Source organism: Camellia sinensis, chromosome 4 (genome assembly GCF_055761805.1).
Source record: "Camellia sinensis isolate YWXY chromosome 4, ASM5576180v1, whole genome shotgun sequence".
Taxonomy (NCBI): Eukaryota; Viridiplantae; Streptophyta; class Magnoliopsida; order Ericales; family Theaceae; genus Camellia; species Camellia sinensis.
This window is the reverse complement of record NC_138964.1, coordinates 214,209,682-214,224,853: the sequence shown is the minus strand read 5'-3', so window position 1 is coordinate 214,224,853 and position 15,172 is coordinate 214,209,682. Positions and strand designations below refer to the sequence as shown.

Genomic DNA, 15,172 nt, shown 5'->3' with positions numbered 1-15,172 from the left:
CACTGGGTATAAACCGTTGATGATTTATTTGAAGCTATCAGATCTGAGGGCGCATCATTGTTTCATATTATTTTTTTTTGTTGGTCTGTATTTTCATGCTATTTGTGTATATTTAAAGCTGCATTCGATACTTTTTTTGGGATAAAAAATTGGGTTTGGGGTTTTATATTCAGTATTTATGCAATAAAAAATTGGGTTTTGGGTTTTATATTCAGTATTTATGCAATGTGCCTGGTAGATTGAGTGATTCACTTTTATATTTTGTTGTATTTGCTTTTATAGATTGCTTGATGATAGGTTTTTCAATGTGTAGAGGGGTTTCTCCAATGTCCTCTACATGTTCGATAAATTGCCTCAAAGAATTGACCCCACAATTCCAGCCAAGAATCTATGCATGTTTTATATTATGTGTTATTGATTGTGTGTGCAGCTTTTGTATTTGTTTTTGCCATTAAAGTGGTGACATGGGAAATGCCTTTTTAATGATAAGAAAAATTGCTTAGGTAAATGTCACTGTATTGTAAAAGCAATTTGAGGTCTCTACTTTATTAAATGTTTTGATTGAAGGATTTTTATTTTATTTTTTGGCCAGATTGTTTGATGGACATTGTGTCTATTTCTATATCATCTTTTAGTTTGTTTTAACTTGTCTGTGGAAGGTTTCACTTGGTCCACCATTATTTACTTGGCTTTGTTGCGAGTCTTGGTGGCTCTGTCCAAAGATCTTTTAGTAAATTTTCTTAGATATGATAACAAATCAATGGATGAGAATGTAAATATATAATAATTACATCTAACAAGCATTGCACGAGTTGTTGACAATGTCATTTAGTATTCTCCTGTTCCATATTTTAATTCAATTTATAGGTGACAAAATTCTACCTTTTGCAGTCAAGTGGCCGATATAAATATAAATGAAAAAGGAAGATGAAACTAAGAAAATGAAGATTTTCTGGTCACCTTCCGTGCGAAAAGAATGTAAAGCAATGCCCTCTTTCTTTCTTCTTTCTTGGTTCTTTTGTAGGTTTCTAAACCTTTAAGCTTGCAATGATGCAGGCTTGATATTCACCTTGCAGCTTGTATCCAAACCTATGATTTTTTCGGTTTTGTGTTAGGCCTAACAGTCTTTGGCTGTGACTTGGGGCCTCTTATTTTTGATTAATTATACTCTAGATGAAAGTTAATGAGATCTTTTTTGGTAAGTGATTTAATGAGATTTATTGCCCTAGAAATCAACATAGGAGTTTTAAGGGAAATGTAGAATATATTTTGTTTTTGGATCAGTGTTCCTAATGGTTCATGGAGATAGTAGTAGACTCGTGAAATATCTATTAAGTGGCTACCTGTTTTAGAAATTTTCCTTGATCTTCATCTGCATAGTAAAATCAATTTTAGTGAATCTAATGGTCTGTTTGTTGGAAAATTCAGTCAGAAGTGAATTTTCTGGGAAGGCTTTCTCATCCGAACTTAGTGAAGCTGTTTGGGTACTGTTGGGAGGATCAAGAGCTGTTACTTGTATACGAGTTTATGCAGAAGGGAAGCTTGGAAAACCATCTTTTCAGACGTAAGAACGTTAGCAAAGAACAAAAGAAAAGAAAAGAAAAGAAAAGAAAAGAAAAGAAAAACTAGCTGTCCATGGTTATATTGCATTGAATTGATTGCTGGATTTTGAACGGTTGTGCAGGGAGTTCTGCTGTTGAGCCACTTTCTTGGGACATACGGCTCAAAATAGCCATTGGTGTAGCACGGGGCCTTGTTTGCTTGCACACATCAGACAAGAAAGTCATTTACAGGGACTTCAAAGCATCTAATATACTGCTTGATGGGGTGAGAATTTATATGATCATGCCTCGTAAGTTAATGAGTTGGATTTTATACTTGTGTTCTGAAAAGGCACTGACAATAAGAATAAGTAGGAAAAGGAACTTTGAATATGGTGACTATCTTGGAATGGAATGTGTGTCCTCTGTTTGAGTGACAAGGGAATGTAAGAAAAGAGTTGAGTACATTTTTTTTTGGGGCGGGGGAAAGGGAGGGGAAGTTGATCCCGGGGCTCGAACCTGGGTTTTAAGCTTGGCTTACCCCTAGGTATCCATATTTTTTTTTGCAAAAATTTGTATCAATTAGAGGGGGAGGGAACGTCAAACTTGTGACCTCCTCCTAGTGAGGAACGAATCATGAATTCTGGCCAGTACTTGTTATCTGTGTTTTCTTAATGACAAGGTCTATAATAAGGTCTCAAGACTTGGGAGAGTGACTTGAGCACTTATCTAGAATACAGGGACTGCCATTTCATCTTTTTAAATCATTCAACAAAACAAGTGGTGTATCAACATCACAATCATGTAGATAGATATTTCCTCTAACGGCATTCATGTAATGAGACTCATCCTGTGCATTTTCCATTGAAACAAACATGACCTACGATAAAATGGGGCAAACATGGAAAACAATTATTCTGAAAGCTTTTGTGTGTTTTGTTTTCTTTTTACAGAACTACAATGCAAAAATCTCAGATTTTGGCTTGGCGAAATTGGGGCCCTCAGGTGGAGAATCGCATGTGACAACACGAGTTATGGGCACATATGGTTATGCTGCTCCAGAATATGTTGCAACAGGTAAATATGAATCCTTTTTTGTTAAAATGTTTAGAGAATTGAACCATAGAAATTATTCCTAAAAGACATCTTCTATGAACAAGCACATGAGAGGCAAAGGTTCCTGCTTATATGTTTTATTTGGTCGATAGTTCATATGATCTAGGTCGAAAAATAAAAAATAAAAAAACCCGTCCCTTGTGGTAAAATGAATTAGTTCAAATTTTCAACAGGTCATTTATATGTGAAGAGCGACGTGTACGGTTTCAGTGTTGTGCTGCTGGAAATGCTGACAGGTTTGCGGGCACTTGATTCCAAACGCCCCAGTGGGCAGCACAATCTGATTGATTGGACAAAGCCCTTTCTCTCCAACAAAAGGAAGCTGAAATCAATTATGGATGTGCGGATAGAAGGGCAATATTCTTCAAAGGCAACGTTGATTGCTGCTCAACTCACTATACAGTGCCTGGAATCAGAACCTAGAAAATGCCCCCCCATGAAAGAAGTTGTAGATATCTTAGAACAGATTGAAGCCATGAAGCAAAAACCAAATGATCACATAAATTAGCTAATTAAGCTGCAAAAAAAATGATATATATATATGGTTCCGTAACTATGATCTGATCTCATAGAGCCTTTTATGCTAAACTCTACTTCACAAGATCTAGATGTACTTAGCTAATTCCAACTGATTAAGACAATCAACCTGATGTGGTTATGAGGTCATTGTTTCATAAAATAGAACTTAACAATCATATGATCACATAAATTAAAATGGATGTTTGTATTTAACATACTCCAAGGAAAGAACAGAGCACCACTGAGAATAAAGTGAATGCCCTCAGGTTCAAACCCCCAACCTCAAGATGATAAGCTGTGTTTTCAACAATTGAACCTGTACCCCGCCTTATTCTTAACAAGAAATCAGCATACAAAAAATAGTGTGGCATATTTAGAACTTGCACTTTTTTTCTAACCGATCCAATGCATGAGACAAGTAGACCGTTGAGCCTTAGAGATACACTTTTACTTAGTTTATCACAATATGATTTTTTTAATTAGCATCCTACACTGGTACTCCATCCAAGCACCTAGAAAAAAACATTTGACTTGGAATAATCACACTGATTGGTGTGTAAATTTTTTAATGAATTATGCAACTATAGTTATGTATTCACTTCTATGAGGAAAAAAATAACAATAATTTACTTTACTTTCTTGCTCAGCAAATATCATTAGGAAATAGAAAGGTAAAGGAGCAAATAAACAATGTCCAGTGATTCTTCCTAGTGTGGAATGAGTAAAGAATCAAGCTATACTTGTTGCACTCATCTCTTTTCCTTTCTTGATGTAATGAGTTCTTTATTCATCAATAAAAGTTTTATTTTGCCAATCTAAAAAAAAAAAAAAAAGGACCTAAAACAGTTAAATATTGTTTTAGTTTGTGAGAAATTGATTTTAGGTTTTTGTACTTATAATTGGTCTATTATAATTTGTAGAATCTATAATAATTTATATTTTAATTTAAACAGTGGCTAATTACAATTTGGTTGGGTGTAAATGTCTAGCATTGGTCTATACTGTTTGGGTGCTTAACTGGCACTTATTGAAACACTTTGTATTACGTATATTTTGTAAGTTAACATGATTGAATAGAACATATGATAGCATGGGTGTAAATGTCTAGCATTGGTCTATACTGCTTGTATTACAGTTACTTTTGATCGTCAATTTGAGAGTGTTGTGCTTATTTTGTGTTGCTGCGATGTTCAGCTATATGCTGCTTGTACTGAGCTGTTCTGCTGGTATGGCTGCTAGGCTATTTGTTGAGCAGCTTTGCTACTGTACTGCTCTGTCACCAAGTGTTCCTGCTGCAGCTTTCTGTGCTGCTGAAATACGTGATTTTGGATGCTACAGTTGGCTACTACAACTTCTGCTACAGCCCATATGGATGCCTCTATTTGGATTGTTGCAGAATTTGGGTAAGACAAACTGCTGTTTTGGGGTGTGGTCCTTATTTTATTTTAATTTTCTTTGTTTTTCTGTTTGTGTGGTCTTCTCCTGTACAGGGTCCCTTTTACCATATAAGTGTATTCTACACCACTATGCATCTGTGCCAATTAGTGGAATGAGTTGGATGGCATGGTTACATTGAGATAGTAGGGTTCACGTTCTTATGTGGTGTTTTATGATTGGATAGCAGGACCACATATGAACGATGACGTGATATCATTGTTGCATTGAAGTTTTACTCAGTAGCCACGTCATTCTTTATATGGACAAAAAAGCTACAGAGCCATAATAAGTAGTCCGAAAAATGGCTAGTGTGTGGATCAGCTTCACTTTAGATGTGACTCACATCACGTTAAATTTGAATCTTCAATACTCACTTCTATTTTTGTGAATTCTGTATGGCATCGCATTGCATTGCATATTGGAACTTAGTGAAAGATGCTAATATCCTCTTTATTACTGGTTGCAGGCATGGGGTTTGGACTGAGATTTGGAACATAAAGATGAGTATTATCTATTGTTTTACTGTACAATAAACATTGTGTATTGTTATTATTATTATTATTATTATTTTTGGGGTTGACGTCGCGCTAGTCGGAGAATTTGTTGATGCAGAGGAAGATGACAGTGAGTGATACCTCATGGTTACTAATCTCTTTACTGTCATTGGGAATTTAATTGTCTGCAACTTCTGCTGAAAGCAGAGGCTGTGGATATTTCTTCAATAATTAGAGAGAAGTCGCAAGAAAATAAACTGGTTTGATATGGATTTCATTTTCTTTTCTGTTCTCAGATTTTTTATTTATTTTATTTAATTTTTTTGGTTGAGAACACTCAATTTTTAGAGAAACACTTCTAGGCTGTTTTTAGGGTAAATTACACTTTGCACCAAATCTCATTTTGGTTCCTACATACGAAATCATGATAATCAACCTTCTGCACTTCTAGTCAAATCCCATTTTGATCCTTACACATAAAATCGTGACAATAACTGGACCATGATTTTTTGTTCACCGGCTGCCCAACTACATAATGATAGCAACTTGTATTCAGTCAGAATTAGAGAGTAGTATAGTATAGTGTAACCTGTATTCAGTCAGTATTAGATTGAGGAGAGACAATGCCTAAGAAGGTATGGTTTTGTAGTTAATAAAATGGAGAAAGATCCAAAAGAATGTTGGATTCAAATCTAACTCCATTCACAAAGACATTAATTGTTATTTTACCTGTACTCGATCTGATCATTATATGTTATTTTACTTGCTGCAATTTGGACACCATTAATTTATGCATTTGTAATTTTAGGCACAAAGTGATAAGAACAAAGCAAGTCGTGCAGAGCGAAAGTATAATCATACAACTGGAACAAAAAGTTTTCCACGTGTTCAGAAGGAGCAGGTTAATTCATCTTTTCATGTTGTATATTTAATATGATAAGGTATACATAATGTGACAGAATGATATAATTTATATTTTGGAATATATTATTTTGTAGAAAAATAAGTTGGGACACTCTCCAACTTGTGCTCACATGTTTAAAGTATGTTATACAAAGGAGATTGGAACCCCTGAGGCAACGAAAGCAATGATAGTATGTACCAAATAATTATATGTCCATTTGAACTTGAAGATTAGTTAAAATTTCCACATTATAATGTTGAGTTATTGAAATGTATATATTAAGTTATGTTTTTTGCAACCTTATAGGATGAAATGAATGAGAGGACAACCTTAAATGCAAATTTATCGAATAAGGGCCCAAATGATCATCATGGATTGTATAGAAATTGAGAAACTTCTTGATTTTTAAATATTGTGAAATTTCTAAATTTCAAATGCTACACATTAGAAACTCACCCAGGAAAAAGTGCACAAATCATCATGATGGATTGTGGGCCTTATTCAAGATAATATAGTACTGAGAACACCATACATTTTGTTGTATGAAAATGTTAGTGTTTGTATTTATTTTGATGGAATATGATCTTCAAGTGGTGATGTCAAATGACATCGTTACAGAAGAAAGAATACAAATTAATAGTCAACTATATATGGTGGTGACTATCAACACCAATTCATAGTTTGTATTTATAGGTGACAGTCAACTATCAATACAAAGAATTAATGATCGATGTATCAAATTTATTAGAGAGCTGTTATATATTATTTGCTTGTTTTAAACATTTTTTTTTATATCACTGATCAATACATGCATGATAAATATAAAGTAATATATTAGTATTTGCTTTTTCTAATACTTATCTCTAAATAAAAACGATTAGAAATAAAACTACCCAATAGTCACAAACTTAACTTTTTTGCAGGTATAAAAAGTTCCGTTTTACAAGTAGATTGCCTACCTCCCCTTTGAGGAGTGAATTGGTTTGGTTAATCAATCGAACAGCCTTTGGGTAGTCAAGTGCCACACCCATTATCCGATCTTTCGGCATTGGCATCTCCCTTTGCATCAGTTCCGATATTGCCATGTAATGAAACATGTTCATCATCCATTCATTCATTATTTATCAATCTAGATATATAGGTTGCCAAAATAGGAGTTTAATTTAATTCACATGAAAGGTTCATTGAGGAAGATAGGAGTTATTGACAATATGGATCAATTTTAGTTGCCGTGTTTGGTTTCTGCTGTGTGGCACTATATTGGATCTGGAATGGTGGCTGATCCAATTTATTCTATAGACATAAGAATGCTATTGTTTTATTTACAATTTGATAATGGTAGTCATTTAATTTGCTAAGGTGACCTTTGCTTTTCATGGACATTTTTCATTATTTGTCCAATTTTAAATGACATTATTTATCTTTTTCTTTGGTACAGATGGATGAACTCGTGCACAAAGCTAAATTGTACAGGACAAATTGGCACTTTTTGCATTTTTGGAAGGATTATATATTTTTGTATAGATGTATATGGAAAATATTAGGGTAGACTAGTAGTTATATTTTTGGATACACTACTAGTTATATTTTTTGATGGGTGTGTATAGAAAATATTTGGTAGACTAGTAGTTATTTTTTTGGGTTGATGTACATGGATAAAAATTTCAAACATAATAGCAAGTACTTGTTATGTTTTAAATTTTATGCTAGATGAAATATGTAGTTTCGAATTATTTGTGGATGTAAACTTATAATAGTTGCTGACTTTAATTAAACAGGTTCAGAAATGGTTGATATATGTATTTTGTTGAATGTTGATGATTCAACTTATTTGTTGGTTTGAATGATTTCTTCTTTTTACAGATTATATTGAATAAATTGGATGAATTATTATAAATTACAGGTTTATTTTGTTGGATGTTGGCGACCAAAATTTGGTTTTGTTTTTATAGTTTTGGCGACCAATTGATTAGTCGCGAAATGTCACAATTGGCGACCAAAAAAATTTTGGTCACAAAATGTGACAATTGGCGACTAAACAAATTTTGGTCGCAGAATGTCACAATTGGCGACCAAGTGATTAGTCACAAAATGTGACAATTGGCGACTAAACAAATTTTGGTCGCAGAATGTCACAATTGGTGACAAAGTTTTTTGGTCGCAAAATGTCACAATTGGCGACCAAACAAATTTTGGTCGCAGAATGAGACTATTGGCGACCAAAATTATTGGTCGCGAAATGTCACAATTGGCGACCAATATTTTTTGTCATCAATTGTCACAATTGGCGACAAAAAAATTTGGTCGTTGAATGTGCTAATTGGCGACCAAAATTATTGGTCGTGGAATGTGACAATTGGCGACTAAGATATTTGGTTGGCAAAAGGCGACTTTTCGCGACCAAAATGTTTTTGCGACAAAATAGATTAGTCGCAGTAATGATATATTTAGCGACCAAAAATTTAGTCGGCAAATCCAACTTTTCCCGACCAACGAAAATTTTGGTCGCGAATTACTTTTGCCGACCCTCAATTGGCGATCAAACTAGCGACAAAAAAAATTGGTCGCGGATAACTTTTGCCGACCAAAAATCGACTTTTAGCGACCAATTTTTTTGTTGCCAAAAGTGTTAATTCTTGTAGTGCTACTAGGAGCTAAGAAACTAAAAACCTTTAAAAATTAAAAAAAAAAAATCAGAAAGGTAAAAAAAAATAGTCAAAAAATTAGTTTTATGAGGCTTTTTTATTTTTTGTCTTTATTATTATTATTTTTTTAAAATATTTGTCAACGGACTTGAAAAATAAATTGAAAAAATTGACATAATTTTTAAAAAAATTACTCCAAAAAAACAAATATAATTTTTTGAGCAAATTACCAATAGGTCCTATTTTTGAGATTTATTACTTATTAAATCTTATTGATAAATTTATCATCAGTCTCTCTTATTTTTATAAATAAATTTATAATAATAAATTTATCAAGACCTATAAATAAATAAATTTAATTCATAGAACTGATTAGTAAGTCTCTTAATTTTTTTAACCATATGCCAAGTGTTCATCGAGTTACGGTCCATTTTTATTCTCTCATACAAGATCATGTCTAATTGCTTCCTATCCTGCAATTTTGTTCCCTCTCTTTCTCCCTTTCTCTTTTATTATTTTGGTTTTTTTCCAACTTAATTTTTTACTAGTTTTATGTACTTTTGAAAATATGTCCTGGAAAGCTTAGTTCAAAAAAAAAAAGAAAAAAAAAAAGAAAGAAAACTTAGTAGTGGACAATATAAAAAATTGTGGGGATATATTTTCTGAGTACCAACACGTGGCAAGGTGACGCCGACGTGTCAGCCGAGGTACCACGTGTCTTGGTCGTTGTGCTGAGGTCATCTCGGCTAGGCCGAGGTTGCCTCCCGAAGATATCGGAATCCGAGATAAGCGGATAAGAGACAAGAGTCCTAGAATGAAGAGGGAACTCAACTTGGATATGGACAAGAGTCCTAAATTGGGAGAAGACTTCAGTTTGGGTAAAGATAAGACTCTTAGAGAGTTTATCCTAATCCCACTGGGAGTCCCAGATTAGCAGTAATCCTAAATCCATTAGGGCCAGGCTCCTATTGGGACTGGGATTGTATTGGCTATAAAAGGGAGGCACCCCCATGGGTCTAAGGTATGTTTTTGATACTCAAGCTTGTGAGTTTAATACTTGATTTATCTTTGAGAGATATACTGACTTGATCGTCGGAGTGCCCCCGGGTGGTCGAAACCACCGCGGGATTCTTATATTTCTGTTACAGGTCAGTCAGGTGCCATCTATTCTGCCAGTGCTCTCCAGCTGGTTACTAAGCGGGCAGTGTGGTCGGAAAATCACCCACACAATTTGGCGCCGTCTGTGGGAAAGAAAGAAGAATAGATGGCCAATGACGAACAGAATGACTAGATTAGAGACTACGCTCTTGCTGGGAGTGAAAGACCTATTGATCTCGACGTTGAAGGGGACAATAGCAACACAGACACTCGTGACCAGAGTCACGGAGTGAAAGAAGCCGGCCAGGAAGGTGACGCACCAAAGACAACAGATCGAAGCAACGAAGACGACTTCCAGGTATGAAAGGATAGATACTTGCGGAGGAACGAAGACCCTTCTAGAAGGGATGCAAAGACAGGGGGGGCATGAGCGCTCCCAAGAAGATAACATTCAAGTATAGAAGAGCTCAACCTGAGTGAGCAAATCCCGGATCCCAGATCCCAGAAGACATGATCTCGGCCTAGATGAGTAGGTCCGAGAAAAGAAGAGCTCAACCTGAGTGAGTAGATCCAAGATTCCAGAAGATAAGATCTCAGGACCTGAGTCCGAGAAGAGAAGAGCACAATGAGCAGATCTCAAATCCCAGAAGATAAAAAGGAAACACACAAGATCAGACTAAAGTTGGCCAGAATGGAGAAGTATGCTAGGGCCGAGGAAGACATGCCAGGAACAAAGGCATCGGAACAAGAAAAGAGAAACGGCTCGCCGATGCGAGGCCGAAAATCAAACTCAGGTTGGAGCCAAGTAAGATCAATAGAGAAACCAAGGCCGACAACCTCGGATTGAATTCAACCTCGGCGACAAGGTCGAAGCTACATGATGAGAACCCAAGTGGATTTTAAGTTCACATTGGGGGCAAAGACAAGAAGAATGCGGTTACCACTTGTTGAAATTTGTAGCAATTTACAAGTTGGTTAAACCAATATGATGCTTAGTGGTGTGCGCGGTGCGGGTCAGTGCGGTTTGAGAGAAAATAGAAACCGTATGGCGGGTAGCGGATTGATAAAAGTGTCACTAGAATTTGCCATTTTCCTTATCAAAAACCAGCGGTTCAGTTGGCAAATAATGGCGGATTTGCCTTGGCGGTTCGGGCGGATTGGCAGTTTATAAAAAATATAATTCAAATTACAAAACTTAAATCAAAGAGTAAAAAAAAGACGAGAGATATCGTGATGTTAAGCATCTTGCGAAACTTTCTTCTGATGCAGCAAGTGTAGCAATAACATGATAATATCAACGACTATGCCATCAGTTCATTACAAGAATCTGTGAAAGCTACAATGATCAAATACAATACATTAAATTATATCATTCAGGGTTTACAATTTATTGAAAATGTTTACTGTTGAAAAGTATTTAGATTGAAAAGTGAGCTGATGCAAGTTTGCAACATGGCCAGAAAAAAAAAAAAAAAAAAAAAAAGATTGAAAAGTGAATTGGAATCCAACTTTATTTTGGATTACTGACATCTTGAATTCCCCTCGAGCAGTAATGTAATACTATATTCTAAGGTATAGAACAACAAGCAAACTTAAGTAAAAAAGAATTTTTAGAATCTTATAAAACATCATTTAATAGCGGTGCGGGTCGGTGCGGTTTGGAAGAAAAATAGAAACCGGCGGATTGATAAAAGTGTAACTAGAATTTGCCATTTTTCTTACCAAAAACCGGCGGTTCGATTGGCAAATAATAACGAATTTGCCTTGGCGGTGCGGTTCGGTGCGGTTTTGGCGGTTTCGGCGGTATTATGCACACCCCTAATGATGCTTAGCCGAAGTTAAGCCCAGATGATGCTTAACCGAAGTTAAACCGAGACGATGCTTAACCGAAGTTAAGCCGAGATAATGCTTAACCGAAGTTAAGCCGAAGATGATGTTTAACCGAAGTTAAACCGAGATAATGCTTAACCGAAGTTAAGCCGAGACGATGCTTAATTGAAATTAAGCCGAGATGATTCCTTGTCTTCACTTGTTGAAATTTGTAGCAATTTACAAGTTGGAGTCAAGATGATTCCTTGTCTCCACTTGTTGAAATTTGTAGCAATTTACAAGTTGGAGTCAAGTTGATTCCTTGTCTTCACTTGTTGAAATTTGTAGCAATTTACAAGTTGGAGTCAAGCTGATTCCTTAATTCACTTGTTGAAATTTGTAGCAATTTACAAGTTGGAATTAAGCTGATTCCTTATCTTCACTTGTTGAAATTTGTAGCAATTTACAAGTTGGAGTTAAGCTGATTCCATATCTTCACTTGTTGAAATTTGTAGCAATTTACAAGTTGAAGTTAAGCCGAGATTACTGTTTCTCTTCACTTGTTGAAATTTGTAGCAATTTACAAGTCGAAGTGAAGCCGAGGTTATAGTCTGCACACTTGCAGCAATTTACAGGTTGAGGTAAAAGCTAAGTATATTGCTTAACACTTGTTGAAATTTGTAGCAATTTACAAGATAATGTTAAGCCGACATGTGATCATCTGTTGAAATTTGCAGCAATTTACAGGTTGAGGTCAGTATCTTGCCGAAGTAAAAGTTTTGTAGCTATTATACCCGAGGTATGTAACCCCGAGAAGATTGCACAAAGGAGGCAAAGTATGAAAGACATGCAAAATATTTTAAGTATAGAATCATGCAAGAGCAGTTAGAAGAAGATCAAGACAGAATTCATGGTGATTGACACGCCCTCGCCATACAATATCATCTTAGGAAGGCCATGGTTGCATGCAATGGGGGCAGTTCCCTCAAAACATGGGATTGAAGAAGTCAGATGAGACCAACTGTAGGCAAAGAATTGCTCCATGGCAGCAATGAAAAACTACCTGCAACATTCGGGAACCAGGGAAGACAGAGATTGAAGACGAGAACACGGAGGTCCTAGATGATGTCGGCAAAGAGCCAGCCGAAAAGAGTGAAGAGACACTGAAGAAAATCCTCGTCCAGGAGGGCGACGAAGAATGCTTCTTTCTTCTCGGCTCAGGCTTAGCCGAAGAAGAAGAAAGAGAATTGAAAACAAAACTACTCGGTATCAATGGCAGGATATAGAAGACAGTTGGGAAGACTTCTCAGCAACCTTCTCGGCCACGAGCTAAGCCTCGATCTCCTGAAGAGTTTGATCAAGGCTCTTCTCGGCGATTGGCACCTCAGGGTTTGAAGGCAAAGATTGAAAGCAAGAATCTGGAAAAAGACACAGAAAACAGAAACATGAATGTAATTCGTAATAAAAAATGATGATGAAGCTATCAAGAAATCAAGACAAAAAGATTGCACAAGTATGCCAAGCCAAGAACAGTGGTAGAAATCAACAGATGTGTGAACAGTGTGTATTCAAGAAGATGATTTGGAAATAACGGGTAAAACAAGCAATGGTGATTAACAATGAAGCAGAGCTTCTTGGAAAAGCAACAAGAAATAAAACCAGGAGGAACAGTGGCTTACCAGAAAGAGGGAAGCCGGAATGAGAATTGCCGAAGTCTGACAATAATGACAGAATGACGTAAAGCTTCACCGGAGGAGAGAAACGAAAACAGTTGCAGAAGCTTGAAAGCTTGGAACAAATGACGGATTTAAGTAAAAGAGCTAGAAAGAGAAAAAGCCAGAGGATTGAATGAAAAAAGAGAAAAATAGTCAAGAAGACGACAAAGTTCAAGAATAAAGCCAAGTGCACAGGCACTAAGTAAGTATGTGAAGAACAAGAAAGTAATGACCCAGACATGATGCTAGCAACAGAAAGCGGATATGACAAGAACAGTGCCAGGCATTCAAACAATTCAAGACTTGAAACAGACGAAAATAGAAGACAACAGAGGGCAAATAAACAGATTCAAAGTAAATCAGAAGAGTTATGAAAGATTGAGCTTAATAGCAAGTAAAGAGTTTATGAACCTACAAAGTGAAATGAACGCCGATATGAAAATCGCTGGAGTCAAATAGATGACTGGAAATCGGGAACTCACCAGAGAGTGTGAGTGGAACAGTTGCGAAGCTCTTGGAGTTTACGAATTAATGGAACCAGAACCTCGGCTAGGAGGTACGATTTCAAGCAGTTTGGAAAACATGAAACTTGATTCTTGACACCGGTGGACAGTAAAGTCCAGGGAACTTTGAAGACGGCAAGTTTGATCTCGGACAGAAGGGCACAGATGAACGAACAGTGTAGGTTCCATCACTTCAGAATGTCGAGGTAATAGAACCTAGGGGGCAGTTGTGGGGATATATTTTCTGAGTACCAACACGTGGCAAGGTGACGCCGACGTGTCAGCCGAGGTACCACGTGTCTTGGTCGTTGTGCTGAGGTCATCTCGGCTAGGCCGAGGTTGCCTCCCGAAGATATCGAAATCCGAGATAAGCGGATAAGAGACAAGAGTCCTAGAATGAAGAGGGAACTCAACTTGGATATGGACAAGAGTCCTAAATTGGGAGAAGACTTCAGTTTGGGTAAAGATAAGACTCTTAGAGAGTTTATCCTAATCCCACTGGGAGTCCCAGATTAGCAGTAATCCTAAATCCATTAGGGCCAGGCTCCTATTGGGACTGGGATTGTATTGGCTATAAAAGGGAGGCACCCCCATGGGTAGGGGTGAGCATGGTCCGGATTGGACCGGATTGGGGTAAAATCAGGACCAATCCATTATCTACGGTTCCTGAAAAATTGGAACCAATCCAATCCGTTTCAATCATGGAACCAATCCAAACCAATCCATTTAAATACGGATTGGATCGGTTTAGGACCACGGATTCACATAATTAAATAACAAAAATATATATATATATATATAACACTTTAATTTCATAAAAATATAAACATAGCGCTATATTAGTTCCACAATAGCAACATCTATTTCTATAATAGCGACATATTGTTGTAGAATTTAAACAACCATAAAAAAACTGGTTTCACCATAAGTATTTAAACCATTACAAATTAAAATTAAAAACTAACAAACAAAAGTAATAAAAGAAAATATTATACAGTTTTAGGTTTGAGTTTAGATTTTATATAAAATAAGAGAATATACTATGGGGAGGATGTATAATAAAAATATATACTATTTGTATACGGTCCGGATCGGTTCCAATCCAGAACCGTGGGGTTCAATCCAGAACCAATCCGTGTACTACGGATTTTTAATTCTTCAATCCGGAACCGAACCGCGGATTTAAAAAACCAATCCAAACCTATCGGATTGGACTGGACTGATCGGATTACGGATTTTACGGATTTCTTGCTCAGCCCTACCCATGGGTCTAAGGTATGTTTTTGATACTCAAGCTTGTGAGTTTAATACTTGATTTATCTTTGAGAGATATACTGACTTGATCGTCGGAGTGCCCCCGGGTAGTCGAAACCACCGCGGGATTCTTATAT

The 15,172-nt window shown here is 36.3% G+C and overlaps 1 protein-coding gene and 1 long non-coding RNA gene across 2 annotated transcripts; both read left to right on the top strand.

Annotated features, from left to right (window-relative positions):
- The first annotated feature begins 1,036 nt into the window (after positions 1–1,036).
- On the top strand, positions 1,037–4,193 carry LOC114308271 (putative serine/threonine-protein kinase PIX13). Its single transcript, XM_028253828.2, has 4 exons — positions 1,037–1,564; positions 1,685–1,827; positions 2,495–2,618; positions 2,831–4,193. Exons 1-4 carry the CDS (start codon positions 1,528–1,530, stop codon positions 3,163–3,165), a joined length of 639 nt encoding a protein of 212 aa, XP_028109629.2. The 5' UTR covers positions 1,037–1,527; the 3' UTR covers positions 3,166–4,193.
- Positions 4,194–6,018: 1,825 nt separating this feature from the next.
- Positions 6,019–7,854, top strand: LOC145823555 (uncharacterized). Its single transcript, XR_014365852.1, has 3 exons — positions 6,019–6,201; positions 6,935–7,096; positions 7,450–7,854. It is a non-coding gene; the product is annotated as an uncharacterized LOC145823555 (long non-coding RNA).
- The last annotated feature ends 7,318 nt before the right edge of the window (positions 7,855–15,172 follow it).

Coding starts and splice junctions, on each gene's coding strand:
- LOC114308271 (XM_028253828.2), top strand. CDS start 1,528: ATGCAGAAGGGAAGCTTGGAAAACCATCTTTTCAGAC. Junction 1,565..1,684: donor GGAAAACCATCTTTTCAGAC/GTAAGAACGTTA, acceptor ACGGTTGTGCAG/GGAGTTCTGCTGTTGAGCCA. Junction 2,619..2,830: donor TCCAGAATATGTTGCAACAG/GTAAATATGAAT, acceptor AATTTTCAACAG/GTCATTTATATGTGAAGAGC.